The sequence below is a fragment of the Mustela nigripes genome, chromosome 17 (assembly GCF_022355385.1).
Source record: "Mustela nigripes isolate SB6536 chromosome 17, MUSNIG.SB6536, whole genome shotgun sequence".
Classification (NCBI taxonomy): Eukaryota; Metazoa; Chordata; class Mammalia; order Carnivora; family Mustelidae; genus Mustela; species Mustela nigripes.
In genome coordinates this window covers 46,328,048-46,344,267 of record NC_081573.1, presented here as the reverse complement: position 1 = coordinate 46,344,267, position 16,220 = coordinate 46,328,048, and the positions used below count along the sequence as shown (strand labels likewise).

Below are 16,220 nucleotides of genomic sequence, written 5' to 3'. Positions count from 1 at the left end.
CTCAGGTGATGATCTCAGGGTCCTGGGATCGAGCCCTACATTGGGCTCTGCTCAGCAGGGAGCCTGCTTTCTCCTCTCTCTCTGCCTGCTGCTCTGCCTACTTGTGATCTCTGCCTATGTCAAGTAAATTAAAAAAAAAAAAAAAAAAAGACTGAAAAGACAGACACAGACTGGGAGAAAGTATGTGCAAAACACATGCTGATAAGGACTTGTACCCCAAAATACACAAAGAACTCTCAAAACTTAACAACAAAGAAACAATTAAAAATGGGCAAAGCATCTGAGCAGAATTCCACTTTTGCAGTAAACAGTGTTCTCATGCAATTACTAAAGTCTCTTTGAAAGCAAAAATGTGATGCTAATTACTAGAAAAGGAGACAAGCTATAAAACAGTAGAGATACTGATGCTTCATTATTAAAAAGCAAAACCAAACCACCAGAGCACACTAAGCTGGACACAATATAAACAGTAAAAATATCTTAAGACTTTGCACTTCAGAACAGTGATGTTAAACCGCAGAATTTTTTCTTCTTCTATTTGGAATAACAAACCAGAGGAGTTGGAAATTAACCAAGGGAGACATCTGCATTCAGTTTATGTGCTAGCTATCAGCTGAAGGATCACAAATTAGGATTTTTCATTTCTAATTTGCCTTTTCTTTTTGTTAGTCATTAACTATTCATTAGATCTTCTAGTACTATTATCTGGATTGGATACAATTTACCAGACTTGATGGGAAGAAAATGGACCTTCACTGCCTGTATGCAGAACAGCGTTCAGTAGATTTGGGAAGCAGAAGCAACTGGTAGAGAGTGAGATTCACCTCTGTTATGATGGCTTTCTGGTCCTTCACCCTTTGAGCCTCCTCTGGGTCCTGCTCCAGGCTGAAGACTTTCGAGAGGGGCACTGGCTTCCCACTGCGGCACAGGACCGCTTGGCACGTGCCAACGTTGGCTACAGTCAGGCTGAAACTACTTGTTGGGTCGGCAGTGTCGGGGCGGATGTAACAAAGGAGAGCGGAGGAGCCCAGCTTCTGGCCGGCCATTCCCAATTTCCTATTGAGGAGAAAAAAAAAAAAAAAAGAATGAAAGAAAATGAAGTTGTCAAAGCAAGAAGCAGTCCTTTGTGTCCACGTGTTCCTCGTTTCTCTGCCGCATGACTAAGAGCCAGCTACCCGGTGTTCACCTGAAGGCAGACTCTTAGCTACAGGACACGACTTCCACGCACAGCTGACTGAGAAAAGAGATTTTACAAACAGGCTGAGGGTCGGGGAGCTGGTGAAGCTACATCTTTGTCTACAGCTTCTGCTTGTCTGGTCATAGACTGTTTTTTCATTCGGTCACTTTTTTTTTCCCCCCAAAGATTTTATGTATTTATTTGACAGAGAGAAATCACAAGTAGATGGAGAGGCAGGCAGAGAGAGAGAGGGAAGCAGGCTCCCTGCTGAGCAGAGAGCCCGATGCGGGATTCGATCCCAGGACCCTGAGATCATGACCTGAGCCGAAGGCAGCGGCTTAACCCACTGAGCCACCCAGGCGCCCCTCATTCTGTCACTTTCAAGTTCAGCCCATCAGAAGTCACCTGGCAGCGGGCTCATTAGAACAGATGACTGGGCTCCCGCCCCAGAGTTTCTGATGCAGTGGGCAAGGGGCTGGCCCAGTAATCTGCTGTTCTAACAAGTTCCTAGTGGTGCTGAGGGTGCTGCTCCTAGCACACCACTTTGAGAACCACTCACTTAGGCTGTGAGGTCCTCCAAAGAAGGACCACAACACTCTCCCTCCGCTATGTTCCGTACACACGGCATCCATCCCCTCGCACCTGGCACACGATGCTAAGCACAGAGCAGATACTTTGAGAAAGATCCAGTTGCAAACTCCAGCTTTGCCATTTGCTCACTGCAGATCCATAGCAAGATATTTCTCTGAGAAATTTTTCTGAGCAAATACCCATTTCTTTGGCTTGTTTGGAAAGTTAAAGATGTGGTAGGAGAAAGAGAGACTGGTCTTCTGCCTGGCTCTTGGGGGTGCTTCATAAACCGAGTTCTCTTTCCCAAACTCTTTCTTTTGCCAAGTTCCTAGCTCAAGTCCATTACTGAAAAATAGACTCCTTTCCCAATGTCTTTGCTTTGTGTTATAATGAGAGGTAATACCAGCTTGGGCTCCAGGCTATTCCATCTCAACCTGGATGATACAAGGTTATAACCTTTCATTTGTGCACGGCCTTTCCACAGCCCACCTAATGTACATGAGGCTATATTAGCTACTAAGAGATTTTCAATAGTTTGGTTATATAGTTTTTGCCCTTAAGTGGCTGATTAACTGGTAAATCCCCAACAAGAAGTATTCTAAACACACAAATCTGATCAGTGCTTATTAACTTTTTGTAGGTCACTGAGTCTGTGAAGAATCTTACAAAAGCTTACACACCACCCAATGTATAAATGCACTAATACACAATCAATCTTCTACACACGATTTCTGGATTTTCCAGATCCTCAGCAGCCTCTGGGTTCAACAGGGAAAACAAATGGCTCCCCAGGCTCTTCAAAGGACCAATGTCCTCAGGCTCCTGGGTGGCTCAGTCAGAAAAGCATCAGCCTCAGGTCAGGTTGTGATCTCACAGTCCAGGGATGGAACCCCACGTTGTGTGTGGCTTCACACTCAGGAGGGAATCTGCTTCTTCATCTCTCTCTGCCCCTCCCCATGCTCGCACTTTTTCTCTCAAATAAAAATCTCTAAATAAATAAATAAAGGACCAAAGGCTCCACATTTCTCCACGCTGGTCCAGAGAACAGTCGTAGCAGAAGGATCAAAGTGAGATCTTGATCCTGTACCTATAAATTTAGACCCTGCCCTTCTGGCTTAGTGAGATTTACGTTCCAAAAGTAGAACCGAGTTAGGGATTATTCAACCCACCTGCTTACCTGTGAGATACCAAGAAGGTGTTAGCCATGAACACCGTGTCATTTGTTGACTGCTGCACTTCTTCCAAAAGCACGTCCGCCATGGTACACTGGAGCAGGCGAGGGAGCTCCTCGTTCCGGTCCCCGTCAAACATGCCGTATACCGCGCCCACCCCCTCTGCAAAGTTATCCACAGCCAGGGCAGAGACACACAGCCTGTAACACAAACAGGAGAAAAACAACCATCAAAGCAAGTTATGGTAAAAAGGAATCTTCTCCAGGTAGCCTTCTTTGAAAAGTATGAACTACAGGTGGAAAAAACAGTAGCAAATTCTAATCTACATGTGAAAAAAGTATGAGGTAATTAGTAGCACCTGAAAGAGCTGATGTCCTAAGAAACGGGGGAATTCAGCCACACTCATGGGCAGTACATACTCGCTTTGCGGTGCTGCCGAAGGCTGGGAAGAGTCAACGTTTTCCTTTAGTTGTGATTAAGAACCAGTGTGGTCAACATCCTTCAGCCAGAGACCCCCAGGAGCACAACTACAGCGGAGCAAACTAGGCTTCTTACGCCTCACAGCAAGGGACAATGCCCACCACAGAACTCTGGGGTGAACAGGTAAGGGTGTACTAGAAAAAAGCCACAAGAGGGTTGGGGCTTTCGTTGGGTCATTTTGGGAAAGGGCTGATGAAGTGAGCCAAGATTAGGTGCTGTCGGAAAGTGGGGTTGTTCTACGGCTGGGTATCTCAGTGAATCTGATCTATACGGAAAGATTAGCGTGAGGAGAAAGTAGCGATCACCGTTTTAGCCGTGAGAGGGGATGTTTAGTATTTTGTGGACTGTACATTCATCTTGGTTTTGTCTCACTGCACCGTGCTCTCAGAGGGATCTTCTCTCCTGCTGGCATTCGAGGATGTGTTTATGTCCCAGAGGAATCAACTTGGCCCAGCTTTCAGCCCCAGATCAGATGTCAGGGGCTGCCTTTTTAATTTTTCCCCATGGCCAAGATACTCACTTATTTCTCTGCCCTGCCATCTCAGCCAGTCCATGGCTCCAGAAGGTTGATGTAAGTGTAGCATCGGTGGTTGGCAAAGGTTTCTGGTCAATTTTCAAGGTGGTGATATGGCTGTGGAAAGTGCACGAAGGGAAGATGAGACCACATAGGCATCTGTGTTTCACAAAAACTATCCCCAAAGAACATGTGTTTTTATAAAATCATTTGCTGACAGACAAGACTCATCTCCAGAGAGAACGAGGAAAGCAGTGCACTGACCCACGGGCTAAGGAGGAGGAGAAAGAAAAAGGGTTGGAGGAAGATATAGGGGCCAAATTTTGTGGCAATTGGTACTGTTCATTTCAATGAAAAACCAAGCACATCCAAAGATTTCCAAGCCTTAGCCAACTGTCTACTTAAATATTCTGATACAATGAAGGCTTGGTACAATGAGTGAGGTTGCATCACCTCTTAGATGATGTAATGCAATGTAATCCAAACCTAAAATGTCTATGTACAGATATTCAGCGTGTGGCTGAGCAGTACCCATGACGCTGAGTTCCGATATAAATGGGCTGTCTACTGGATAGAATATCTATCCATAACTGAATTAAGTAAAAGAACAGAGGGGCTCTATGGCCTAATTCATTTTATTTCCTTTAATGAATCAAGATCCCTACAGACCTCTACAGGAGATCACCGGCATGGCTGACGGAATTAAAAGCACATGTGGATTCAGTTTCAAAATTTTTCCTACCTAAATGTGTCCAGCGTCTTGTGTTCCAGAACCAGATTTGTATTTCCAGTTAGGTCAAGGTCTTGTAAAGTAGCAGGCAGAGCCTCAGGAATCAGGATTTCTGTCAAGTCATTGCAACTTAGGTCTACAAACTGAGAGGAAAATGGGGAAATCAAGAGAAAATACATCACAGACAGTGAATTCTTAGATCCCTAAAAGTCCCCTACCATACCCTCAAAGGAAATAATTTCTTCCCAGGAATCGATTAAATTTGTTGTGATCCCAAACTGCCACTTTCTTCTCCTCTACGAGAAGAGAGTGACCTGCCGTTTCCCCAGCAGGACACCGCTCCGTCACAGAAAAGTACCTGGATCTGAGGCAACTGCAGTATCTCTGGGAAAATACTGATGTTGTTGGAGTGCGCCACAAGGGTGTGAAGCCTTTTGCAGTTGGCTATGGTCGTGGGAATGGTTTTAAGCTTGTTGCCACTTAGGTTCAGTTCTTCCAACTGCTCCAATTTATTTAGTTTGCTGAAAAAGAAACAACCACATAGCACACTGCATTCACAGGGGGCAGCCACCAAGCCAGTGTGACAGCGGCGGCCTGGTCCGCTGCCAGAGAGCCGCTCAGAATGAAACAGCCAGACGCCAGCAAAGGGAACAGCTCCCCAAGGTGACTGCTCCCCAGATCTCAGCCTCTCTGTCTCTCACTGGGTTCCAAGGCTGGAAGCTTCCCTTGCTTCTCTTACAGCTCTTGGATCTGGTGGGTATGAACATCTTTCTGTTATCTGACTTACAGGGAAGAGGCTGAATCCGCGCTGGCCTGTGGTGAGTGGATTACCATGGGACTAGCTTGGCTTTTGCTAACTAGCTAGCTGCAAAATACCACACAATCTAATGTCAGCGGGCATCCTCAGCAATGAAATGAACAAGTTGTACTAAATCATCGCTAAGATTCCTTTCAGGGCTAAGTCTCTACAGCTAGCTGTGCGTCACATAATCCACCTTCAGTAGACATCTCAGGAGGGCTTGCTCTGCACGCCCCGACGTGCCAAGGACTATGATGTGAGTGACTCACTGTTCTGCGGGCCTAAGCAAAGCTTTTACACAGCAAGCAAAGTATCTTCAGACAGCCTAACATCTTTACCTAAATTATTACAAACTGTTCTGTTTATAATTAATTAAAAAATTATAAAAATAAAGTCCTATAATGTGAAGAGGAAGTTTATAAAATAAATAAAACAATAATACCACCAATCTGAAATTACTGTTTCTGCTAAATGAGATGCATATGCAGAATTTTCATTTGCATATTTGTTTTACATAAAATTTATCTCCTGCCCTTTCCATGTATCATAAATAATTTCTATTGCTAGAAAATTCATAGATACTTTCGAATAAGTTCAGTAAATTCAAATTGTTTTCTTTCCTACTAAAATAGTAATACATACTCATTGAAAAAAAACTGAAAAGTAGAGATAAACAGAAAAAAAATCTTTTAATCCTACTACCAGAGATAATCTCTCGTAACAGTCTGGTGGAGGGTATTCTTTCTTGTCTTTTTTAATGCAGTAAACTATATTTTTCAAAGTAAAAAATGTTATATATGTTTAATAATTTGTTTTTTTAACTTAACAATTTAACATTTTAAAATTAACAAATTAACATTTTAAAAATGTTCTCCTGTCCAAATCTCATGCTTTACTTTTATACTACTCCCTGCTTAGATCTAATTTGTAAGTAATAATGTAGCATTCCTATTTCAGCCAGCCTCTTACTGGGCACCCAGAGCTACATTAGATTCTGAAAAAGCAGTCCAAAAGAAACAGAAGATTTGGACTACGCCTGTGTAATTAAACACTGCTCAGGAGATGACTTGTTAGTGGGTTTATGATTCAGTATAGAACATTTTCTTTAACATACTGCTCCTAAATTCCATTTAGTTTTATTATCTGTATTCAGAATACTCTAATTTTGTGTAATCTCCTATTACTTTTTATCTTCTAACCTATTTTCGTAATCTTTGAGGTATTTTAAGTTCTGTATCAGAATGTCATCAGATTAAGAGGAATTTATCAGCTTCAGAGCATTCCATCCGCTATCTCCCAAAAGCTTCAAAAAACCAGTATGACTTGTCAATGGTCTGTTGTTTCCACTTTACAGGAACGTATCTGAGGCCAATGGAATTAATCTGATAGGATTTCAAGAGACCTCTCACATGCTGAAATTAAGATTCTGCCTTCACTTTTTTTTTTAAAGATTTTATTTATTTGAGAGAGAGAGAACCAGACTCCCTGCTCAGGGGACGTAAGGCTTGATCCTAGGACCCCAAGATCATGACCGAGCTGAAGGAAGATGCTCAACCGACTGCGCCTCCCAGGTGCCCCAAGTTTCTGCCTTCACTTAAAAAGCCATTGTTCAAATTCTTTTAGGAAGCCATCAAGTTCACCCTATTTGTCTTTCATAAGCTGCAAATACCTCATTTCATAAACATTCACAAAAACTATGATCTCTATGAGTTTTTTGAAGTTTATCACATTTCTCTCTCTCTTTTTAAAAAGGATTTTATTTATTTATTTGACAGAGACACAGCGAGAGAGGGAACACAAGCAGGGGGAGTGGGAGAGGGAAATGCTCCCTGCTTGGCAGGGAGCCCAGTGTGGGGCTCAATCCCAGGACCCTGGGATCATTACCCGAGCTGAAGGCAGACCATTAATGACTGAGCCACCCAGGCACCCCAAGTTTATCACATTTCTAAGAAAAATCTATAAAATAAAATTAGAGTATCAAAATAAATAGTTTGGTTTTCAAATTATATCAAACATAATTTCAAATTACAGCAAACATAATTTTATATGATACATATAATTTCATTCAAATTATATCAAACATCATTTCCCTATTGGCTTCATTTTTGAAAACATAGTTTTGGGGGCACCTGGGTGTTTCAATGGGTTGAGCCTCTGCCTTTGGCCTGGGTCATGATCTCAGGGTGCTGGGATTGAGCCCCACGTCAGGCTTTCTGCTCAGAGGGGAGCCTGCTTCCCCCTCTCTCTCTGCCTGCCTCTCTGCCTACTTGTGATCTCTCTGTCAAATAAATAAACTCTTAAAAAAAAAAGAAAAGAAAACATCATTTCTTTAATGACGACTTTCATGGTATAGATTCTTCTGGCATCAAATTTTCCAAAATCTTTTAATCAAATATATTTTGGAAAATATTGATTTCTCTACTGATACTGTTTAAAACTTTAACAGCATTAAATAGCTCTGTTATGTTTCCTTGTGGGTAGAGTCTGGCTAACTACTATTCATCTCTTCCTCCTGGAGGGCAACCCCATGCCCAGGCACCGTCCAGTGCAGCAAGCTACCTGTGTGTAATCTTGACATCCTGCATTTGTTACAGTGTACTGCAACTGCCCATTACTTGTCTGTGTCCCCAGCTTGACAGTAAGTTACTGTAATGATGACAGAGACTGTTACCTAACCACTGTTTCCCAGTACTTATGGAGAACTTGACATAAAGTAGATATACTAATATACAATATACATATAATATATTATATATATATAAAGAATAAATTAATGGACTCAACAATATATTATAAAACAGAGCTGACAAGGGAAAAGAAAACATTGTTTTCAGAATATATTTCTTAGGCCAGTACTTTTAAAGGTTGAAAATTCTGAGACCATTATTAAGTACTTAGAACAAAGAATTAAATACATTTTATCTACAACTTCTCTCGTTACTGATATTTAACAACTGGATACAGATTTTCTCATTCAACTAGTGGAAACACAGCACCAGAAAGTTGCTCAACACAAAGCAAGAGCCTCCAGTACGATAACTCTAAGGTAGACTGGCAAATCCAGATTTCACCCTAAGTGTCTGAAATGACCAGCGGGTACACTTGCTCACCTTGCAGGAAAGGTCTGTAGCTGGTTGTTGGCAAGATGCAGGATCCGCAGGTGCGGGTGGCCCACCAGAACAGGCACACACTGGTCTGTCAGGAGGTTGTTGGTCAGATAGAGCAGCTGCAGAGCACTCAGACTCTCCTCTCCAGCGCCAGCAGATGGCAAAGATTCCAGACTGTTTGCAGATGCATTCAAGTATCTGAGACTGACACAACACACAGAAATCCCCGTTTCCTTTAAGGCTATTTGTTACCATCATCCGATCTCACCGCGAGACACTGCTCCCAAACTTCTGACACAAGTCAATTCCTCCAGGGTTTTTTTCTAATTGATTCTATCCACTGAACCAAAGTTCCTTTTATTCAACTCAAGCAAGCCAAGCAGAGAGCAAAGAATTTAGGTTTGCTTATGTTCCCAGGCTTCCGCAGTGGCCTGATTCTAACCTAGTTTCATCTTTTACTGTCTGTTGTCCACAGAAAAGGTGTTGTTGAATCTCATGTTTACAAATTTATCAATGGTGAAGACACCCTTCAGGGAAGTTTTGGTCTGATTTTAATAGGATTGTATTTATTTAGAAAATTCCCTGACAGTCCCCTAATGATGGGCTTATAGGCTGTTGGCACCTATTTGCAATTATAGACATCATAATGAGCAACTTTGTGTCCTTATCTAATTATTTCTTTAGGCTATATTCCCAGAAGCAGAATTTATAGGGTCAAAAGATACATTCACCTTTAAGATTTGGGATATATGCACTGTCAAACTGAGCTCCAGAAAAGCTTTATCAAGTTATACCTTCCACAAGAAGGATATAAGAAAGTCAGTTTGCTCAATCCTTTGTCATCACTGAGTATCATAATTCATTTTAATCCCCACCAATCTAACAGATAACATATGGTATGATTTTTTAAAAAATTTGCCTAGCATGGTGTTTGATATATACAGAACATGCTTAATAAAAGACAGCTATTATTGTTAACCTTGTTGTGTGTTAAGTCTTCTTCATATTATGTGATTCACATCCCTAATTAGCTTTTTAGCTGTTGAGGGTACTGTTAATATGTGTATGTCTTTATATGTCCCGAAAATGCTCTGTGCAGAGTTAGTATTAAATTAATATCATTGACAGTTTGCTATAGCTACTAAGTAGCTTCCTTACTACAGATTCTAAGGTTGTAAACTAATTTTATTCAGACTGTCATTAGAACTAAATGCAACGGGGAGGAAAAAAAAAAAAAAAGAACTAAATGCAGTGGGGCGCCCAGCTGGCTGTGGCATGTGCGATTCTTGATCCTGGGGCTGTGGGTTCAAGATCCATGTTAGGTGTAGAGATTGCTTAACAATAAAAACTTGAACAACAACAACAATCACAACAGCAACAACAAAGAGAGCACCTGGGTGGCTCAGTCAGTTAAGCATCTGACCTTTGATATTGGGGTTGTGGGTTTAATCCCCACATTGGGTACAGAAATTCCTTCATAATAAAATCTTAAAAAAAAAAAAAAGAGGGTGACTCAAGTCAAGGTAAGCATCCAACTCTTGATTTTAGCTCAAGTCATGATCTCAGGGTTGTGAGATCAAGCCCTATGATGGGCTTATGCTGGGCACGGAGCCTGCTCAGTGGGTTAAAGCTTCTGCCTTCGGCTCAGGTCACGATCTCAGGGTCCTGGGATCGAGCCCCACATCAGGTTCTCTGCTTGGCGGGGAGCCTGCTTCCCCGCCAACTCCACCACCTGCCTCTCTGCCTACTTGTGATCTCTATGTGTCAAATAAATAAACAAAATCTTAAAAAAAAAAAGAGCTAAATGCAGTGTTATGCATTACTAACAAATATTTATTAATTAACAAGTTAAATGTTACTGCAGTAAAATCCCATATAAGCTTTCCTAAAAGAAAATGCCCTCAAATATTTTATAGAATTTCCAAAGATTTTTTTTGACGAAAATCCAAACAAGTATATTATACATTTAGAAATACATAAACTGCCAAAGAGTAAGCCAGACACTTGTGAGCTAAATGCTTTTCATATGTATCCTATAGCTTTATGTTAAATAACTAATGCTCATCTCTGTTTTCTCGATCTCTGAACTGAAGACAATAGAGCAGAAGACTATAATTAAAACGAGTTTTCACTTAATGGTAACATATGCATAAAATAAACCTGACTGCAGGAAGTAATAGGAAAACATACTATCTACTTGTTAATTTACAATGAAAACACAAAAAAACACCCTTTGGAACAAAGTTACCTTTAAATGCACAGTTTTCAAAGTAGGTAGTAAAAAAGCACTGCACATTAAGAATATAACTTGATGATAGCTTGGTAAAGCAAGAAGCAAAAACTAAATTAACTTTACTGATATGTTCTTTTCTCCCACATGCAAAAGCTGAAAATTGCCCAAGAAAGCTTTATCAGAATGCTGTAATTTTTCTTTAAGAGGTCATAAATGTATTCATTTTCGGAGATGAAAGCCTGTTTGAAATTTCCCAAGCTGCCTGAAATTGTTTGCAACACTAAAACTTCTTCACCATTTGATGGTTATTTCAACTCCTGAGTTAAAGAATACATGCCATGTTTCATTTCCTATAAATTACTCATATAAGTCAATCCCCACCTATAGTTGGACCACACGGCAAACACTGTAAATAGAGTTCCAAAGGTCACGCCAATGACAATTCAATACTGTTTGTATTGATGACTCTCTTTCCAATAAACGCTGTGGCACTTACTTTAAGGCCTTGGAGAAGAGCGTATCTGGCAGCCTGGTGAGCAGGTTATGCTGAATATCCAGCGCCTCCAAAGGGATGTGCTCCGCCAGCACCGGGAGGCTCTGCACCTGGTTGTGCCCCACCATTAGCTTTCTGAGACTCAAGCTACTAAGGATTCTAAGGGCAACAGTACAAAGAAACAAATGAAAAATCTTTCTTAAATCACAGTTTCTGAGTATACTGTTGGCCATCTCCCTGAAATCAGTAAACTAATAGATGTCTATTCTAGACAGTCTCCTCACTGGCAAGCACCTGAGCCAAAAGGACGGCCACGAGCATATGCTTACCCACCACCTACCAGCAAGTCATTTTAAGGTCATTTTGGAAAAAGGTGACTTAATGAAAGCAAACAACACAGATCTAAACAAACAAACAAAAGCACTTTCTAGAATAAATTGATTCATATTTTAAGTCTAGACAGCACCAAAATTCAATGAGTTTATTAACACACAGTTTATTCTTGAACAACATGGATTTGAATTGCATAGGTCCATTTATGTGCAGATTTTTTTTTAATAAAGGCAACATAGTACTGTAAATGTATTTTCTATTCCTCATGATTTTCTTGAACGAGGTTTTCTCTAGCTTACTTTAAGAATAGAGTATAAGATACATATAACACACAAAACACAACTGTTTATGTGATCAGTAAGGCTTCTGGTCAACAGTAGGCTCTGATTTTTGGGGGGGTGGGGAGTCAAAAGTTACATGTGGATTTTCAACTAAGCGGGGTCCAGGACCCATAACCTCCACACTGTTCAAAGGTCAACTGTAACTGAATGTAATAAATAAAAACATTTATTATAACAAAAACTACTACTTATTTAGAGTTTAAAATGTGCCAAGCCAATTTAACTATTAAGTTCAGAAGGGTTAAGGGACTTCGATTTCCCAAAGATCTCACACTGAATGTGGGAAATCGTATCGTCGGGACTAGAACTAAGGTCTGATTCCAAAGGCTGCGTTCACACCTACTATGCTGCAAGCCTCTAGTTTATTTTAAAGACTCCACTAGGTACAACTACATATTTTACACCTCAGTGCTTCTGAATATTCCATTCCCTCATTCCCAGTATCTCCTCCTTACCCCCTCCACATACAGAAATCTTACCATGTTGTAAAAAGTCTTCCTGAATATGCAAATCTCTCATGAAGCATTCTCTAACCATTGAAAGTTGTGAATTTCTAAAACATTTGATTCATACAGCATAATGATGAAGACTGAGGGCTTCAGATTAAGAACAACTACACTCAAATGTCAGCTCCCATCATTTCCTCGTCAAGTGTGACCTTGGGCAAGCTACCGAACCGCTACAGGCCCTTATTCCCTCATTTGTGAGATGAGAATAAGTGTCTATGTAATAACGTGGTTAAAGGATTAATAAGATAATAAAATTGAGATTCTTAGAATATTACTCAGCTCCTAATAACTTATCCAATACAAATGATCTATTACCATAATCAAGTCCCTGATCTATGCCAATAACTCCTGTTACATTTTATCACAGTTATCTGTGCACAAGCCACCCCAACTATCCACTTACCAGTTCCATGCAGGCCAACACTGGGCATCAGCCATCACTGTATTCCTTACCACACTTCACACTGCCCTGCACTCAGCAAGTACTCAATATTTAACAACAACAACAAAAAAAGAATGAAAAACCTTTGAAAGGCAACCCAAGGGGCATCTGGGTGGCTCAGTCGATTAAGTGTCTGACTTTGGCTCTGGTTGTGATCCCAGGGTCCTGGGACGGAGTTCCAAGTCAAGTACACTGCTTGGGGAATCTGCTTCTCCCTCTGCCCCTCCCGTTCTGTCTCTCTCTCAAATAAATAAATAAAATCTTGAAAAAAGAAGGGGGGGGCAACCCAAACCTAGGAAAAGAATTACAGATGCATACAAACACACGTACCTCAAGGGAACCTCTGTCAGAAGATTATAGCTCACATCTAATATTTCCATCTTCTTTGCTTCACAGGCCCAGTCAGGGACACACTCTAGCAGGTTTCTACGGAAAATAATTAAAAGGCATCGCTGAAGACGACAAGTGGAACTCATTTCACTAGTCTGTAATATATCTGTTGACCAGCCTGTGAGTGCCTTGAGGGCAGAAGCACTCTCCCCAAAGCATCCCTAGCACGCCACCTGGAATATGGAAGGTGCTCAATGAATGCTGTTGATAGGAAGAGAGAGACAAACACATGAACATGTATTATATTCCATCAATTATGCTACCTGCTCAAAGAAGACACCGAGGCTCCGAGCACCAAGGAAAGCACAGAGTAGAGAGATGGGTGAAGGTAAGACAATGAAATCAGTGGCATTCTAAACAAACTTTCAAAGATGAGTAGGATTTGCACAGGTAATAAATGACTGGAGGAGAAGAGAAGGAAAACTGTAGAGAAAATGAACCAAGTGAATACACAGGTGAGGAAGTGGGGACAGAAGGTAAGTGGTGGCAGAAGCTTCAAGTCATTTACAACGTGAGTCCAGGCCACCCAGCAGATAGTCAGCACAAGGAATTCAAGGTTCAGATGATACTTAGCTTTGCAAAGGCTCAAAGAATCTACTGATGGACAGATCACATCATGAGGCAGGAAGAAGCAGATACTGCTACAACAGCCAAGCGAAGGGAGCACTCTGCCCGACGTGGATTAGGGCCAGCTCCCCCAACACACATGACATCTGGGTTAGAACCAGAAGAATGTTGTACTTTTTTTTTTTTTTTTAAAGATTTTATTTATTTATTTGTCAGAGAGAGAGCGAGTGAGAGCAAGCACAGGCAGACAGAGTGGCAGGCAGAGTCAGAGGGAGAAGCAGGCTCCCTGAGGAACAAGGAGCCCGATGCGGGACTCGATCCCATGACGCCGGGATGATGACCCGAGCTAAAGGCAGCTGCTTAATCAACTGAGCCACCCAGGCGTCCCAAGAATGTTGTACACTGACCCAAGATGACAAAGTCATACTAAGCAAGAGGTGACAACATGTGGTAGAGCAGCAAGAAGAAAAGAAAGGGCATGGTGTATGTGAGGAATAATCGGCAGTCTGGTGAGGCCAGCAGCAAATATGGAGCCAAGGGGGAGGAAACAAGCTGGAGAGATGTAAATCATGTCTAGAAGATTGTGACTTTATCCTGCAGGGACAGGAGGATCACTGACGGGTCTGTAAGCAGTAGGAAGACACAGTCCGTGTTGTACCTTCAAGAGCTCACCCTGTGGCTACTCAGAGGTCTGGCTGAGGTGCTTTTTTTTAGTAAAAGGAAGCTGCTACAGATTTCCAGACAAGACATGGTATGGGCCCAAGTGGGTGGGAAGACAAAAGGAAAGGAGGGGAGGGATTCCAGAAATATCTAAGAGACAAAAATCAAAGCAACTGGGAGATGAATTAGACATGGGAGTAGAGCAGAAGAATAAAAAATTATTTTCAGGCTTTTCATCTAGGGATAAAAATCATATCCCGAGAAAGGACTGGTAGGCTCCAAAAGAGGTTGGAAATATAAGTTGCAAGTGGTGTCCATCTGATAGGACTATCTTATGATAATCCCAAAAGCTGAAGCAGACATAAGACAACAAGCTAAGCTAGGGTTGGAGGAATGAATAAGGAGTTTCACTTGGCACATGTGTGAAGTACTTGTAGACGGGCAGGTCAAAAATCCCTAATGCGCAACTGGACACATGGGTCTGAGGCTGGAAGGGGCCGGATAGGCAATCTAGGTGATGTTGACACCAAGTGTAGCTGAACTCATGGAGTAAATGAGACTCTGTCGCATGAGAACGTAGCAGGCAAAGGCAGAGCCAATAAGGAACCTGTAAAAGGCTGGCTGAGGAAGAAGAGTGCGCAGGAGACAGGAGGGGTCGAAGCCGTATGAAAAAAATCTGGTTGTATTAGCCAGCTGAGGAAAAAGCATGCTTGAAGAAAAGAGAGCAGGAATGACAGTGTTGACATAAAGCAGTTCCATATGAGAAGGCTGAAAGCAAGCTGTGACGGAATAAACGAATGGGAACCGAGGAAACTGAGCCAACAAATGAACATACTTACTGAGAAATTTGGACAAAAAGGGAATGTGAAGAATTAGGTAAGACCTAGAGGGGCTGCAAGTAGCTGTGTTTTTTAAGACAGACAAGGTGTGAGTGTGAGTGGATGGAGAAGAGGGAAGACCACGACCACACACGAGCCAGGTGTGGAGCAGGGGAGCAGCTGCTGGTCCAGCCCAAGAGGCCGGCCTGGACCCTAACAGAGGAAAGAAGTGGAGAATGGATGTCAATCTACATGCCTTCAAGCAAGGTGAGAGGAAGCTGAGGGAGACGGCCTAAGATGATCTCGATTTTCCCAATCCAGTGAGGAGCTAAGCTCTGGAGCACAGGAGAAGGGAGGCAGAGCAGCGGAGGGAAGCCAAGCCATGTGGAGCAGATGCCCAGGACACTGGAAGGACCCGACAAGAGAAAAGACTGATCAGCTCCAGCTGAGGTTGGAAACTGTGACTTTACAGTGATGTCCGTATGATTTTCTTTAGCGATGATCAAGCCCGGAGGAGAAGGTAAATCTTAGTATTGACCCATGCTGTGGTTTTGCTGAGAAGATATAACAGAAAGAAGGGGATGGAAAGGAATCTAGAACAACAGCTTAATAATAATAGTAACAAAGTAACAACAAAAAGAAACCTGGCTCTAAGAGTTACTATTTCCTGAAAGATATTTTGTGCCAGGCATCATACAAATCTTCTGCATTTAGTATCTCATTTAATCTTTGACGCTAACCATACAGGACCCCGTCCACCTTCTGCCTGCTCTATCACTCCATGATCACAGCATTTAAGAAGCTACCCTGTAATTCTCTGTTTGGTTGTCAAACTCTCCACCAGACCATAAAACTCAACCACTGAATCCTGAATGCCCAACAGTG

The 16,220-nt window shown here is 41.9% G+C and overlaps 1 protein-coding gene across 2 annotated transcripts in view; it reads right to left on the bottom strand.

The window, feature by feature from the left end:
• PHLPP2 (PH domain and leucine rich repeat protein phosphatase 2) overlaps positions 1-16,220 on the bottom strand; it is a 77,380-nt gene that overhangs the window by 8,343 nt on the left and 52,817 nt on the right. For both annotated transcript variants that reach the window (XM_059381580.1, XM_059381579.1), the window contains exons 11-18: positions 13,231-13,326; positions 11,279-11,434; positions 8,553-8,753; positions 5,002-5,164; positions 4,656-4,786; positions 3,920-4,030; positions 2,925-3,119; positions 825-1,056 (exon numbers count right to left, since the gene is read on the bottom strand). In XM_059381580.1, coding sequence (XP_059237563.1) covers positions 825-1,056; positions 2,925-3,119; positions 3,920-4,030; positions 4,656-4,786; positions 5,002-5,164; positions 8,553-8,753; positions 11,279-11,434; positions 13,231-13,326 — 1,285 coding nt within the window. The remainder of the gene's footprint in view (positions 1-824; positions 1,057-2,924; positions 3,120-3,919; positions 4,031-4,655; positions 4,787-5,001; positions 5,165-8,552; positions 8,754-11,278; positions 11,435-13,230; positions 13,327-16,220) is intronic.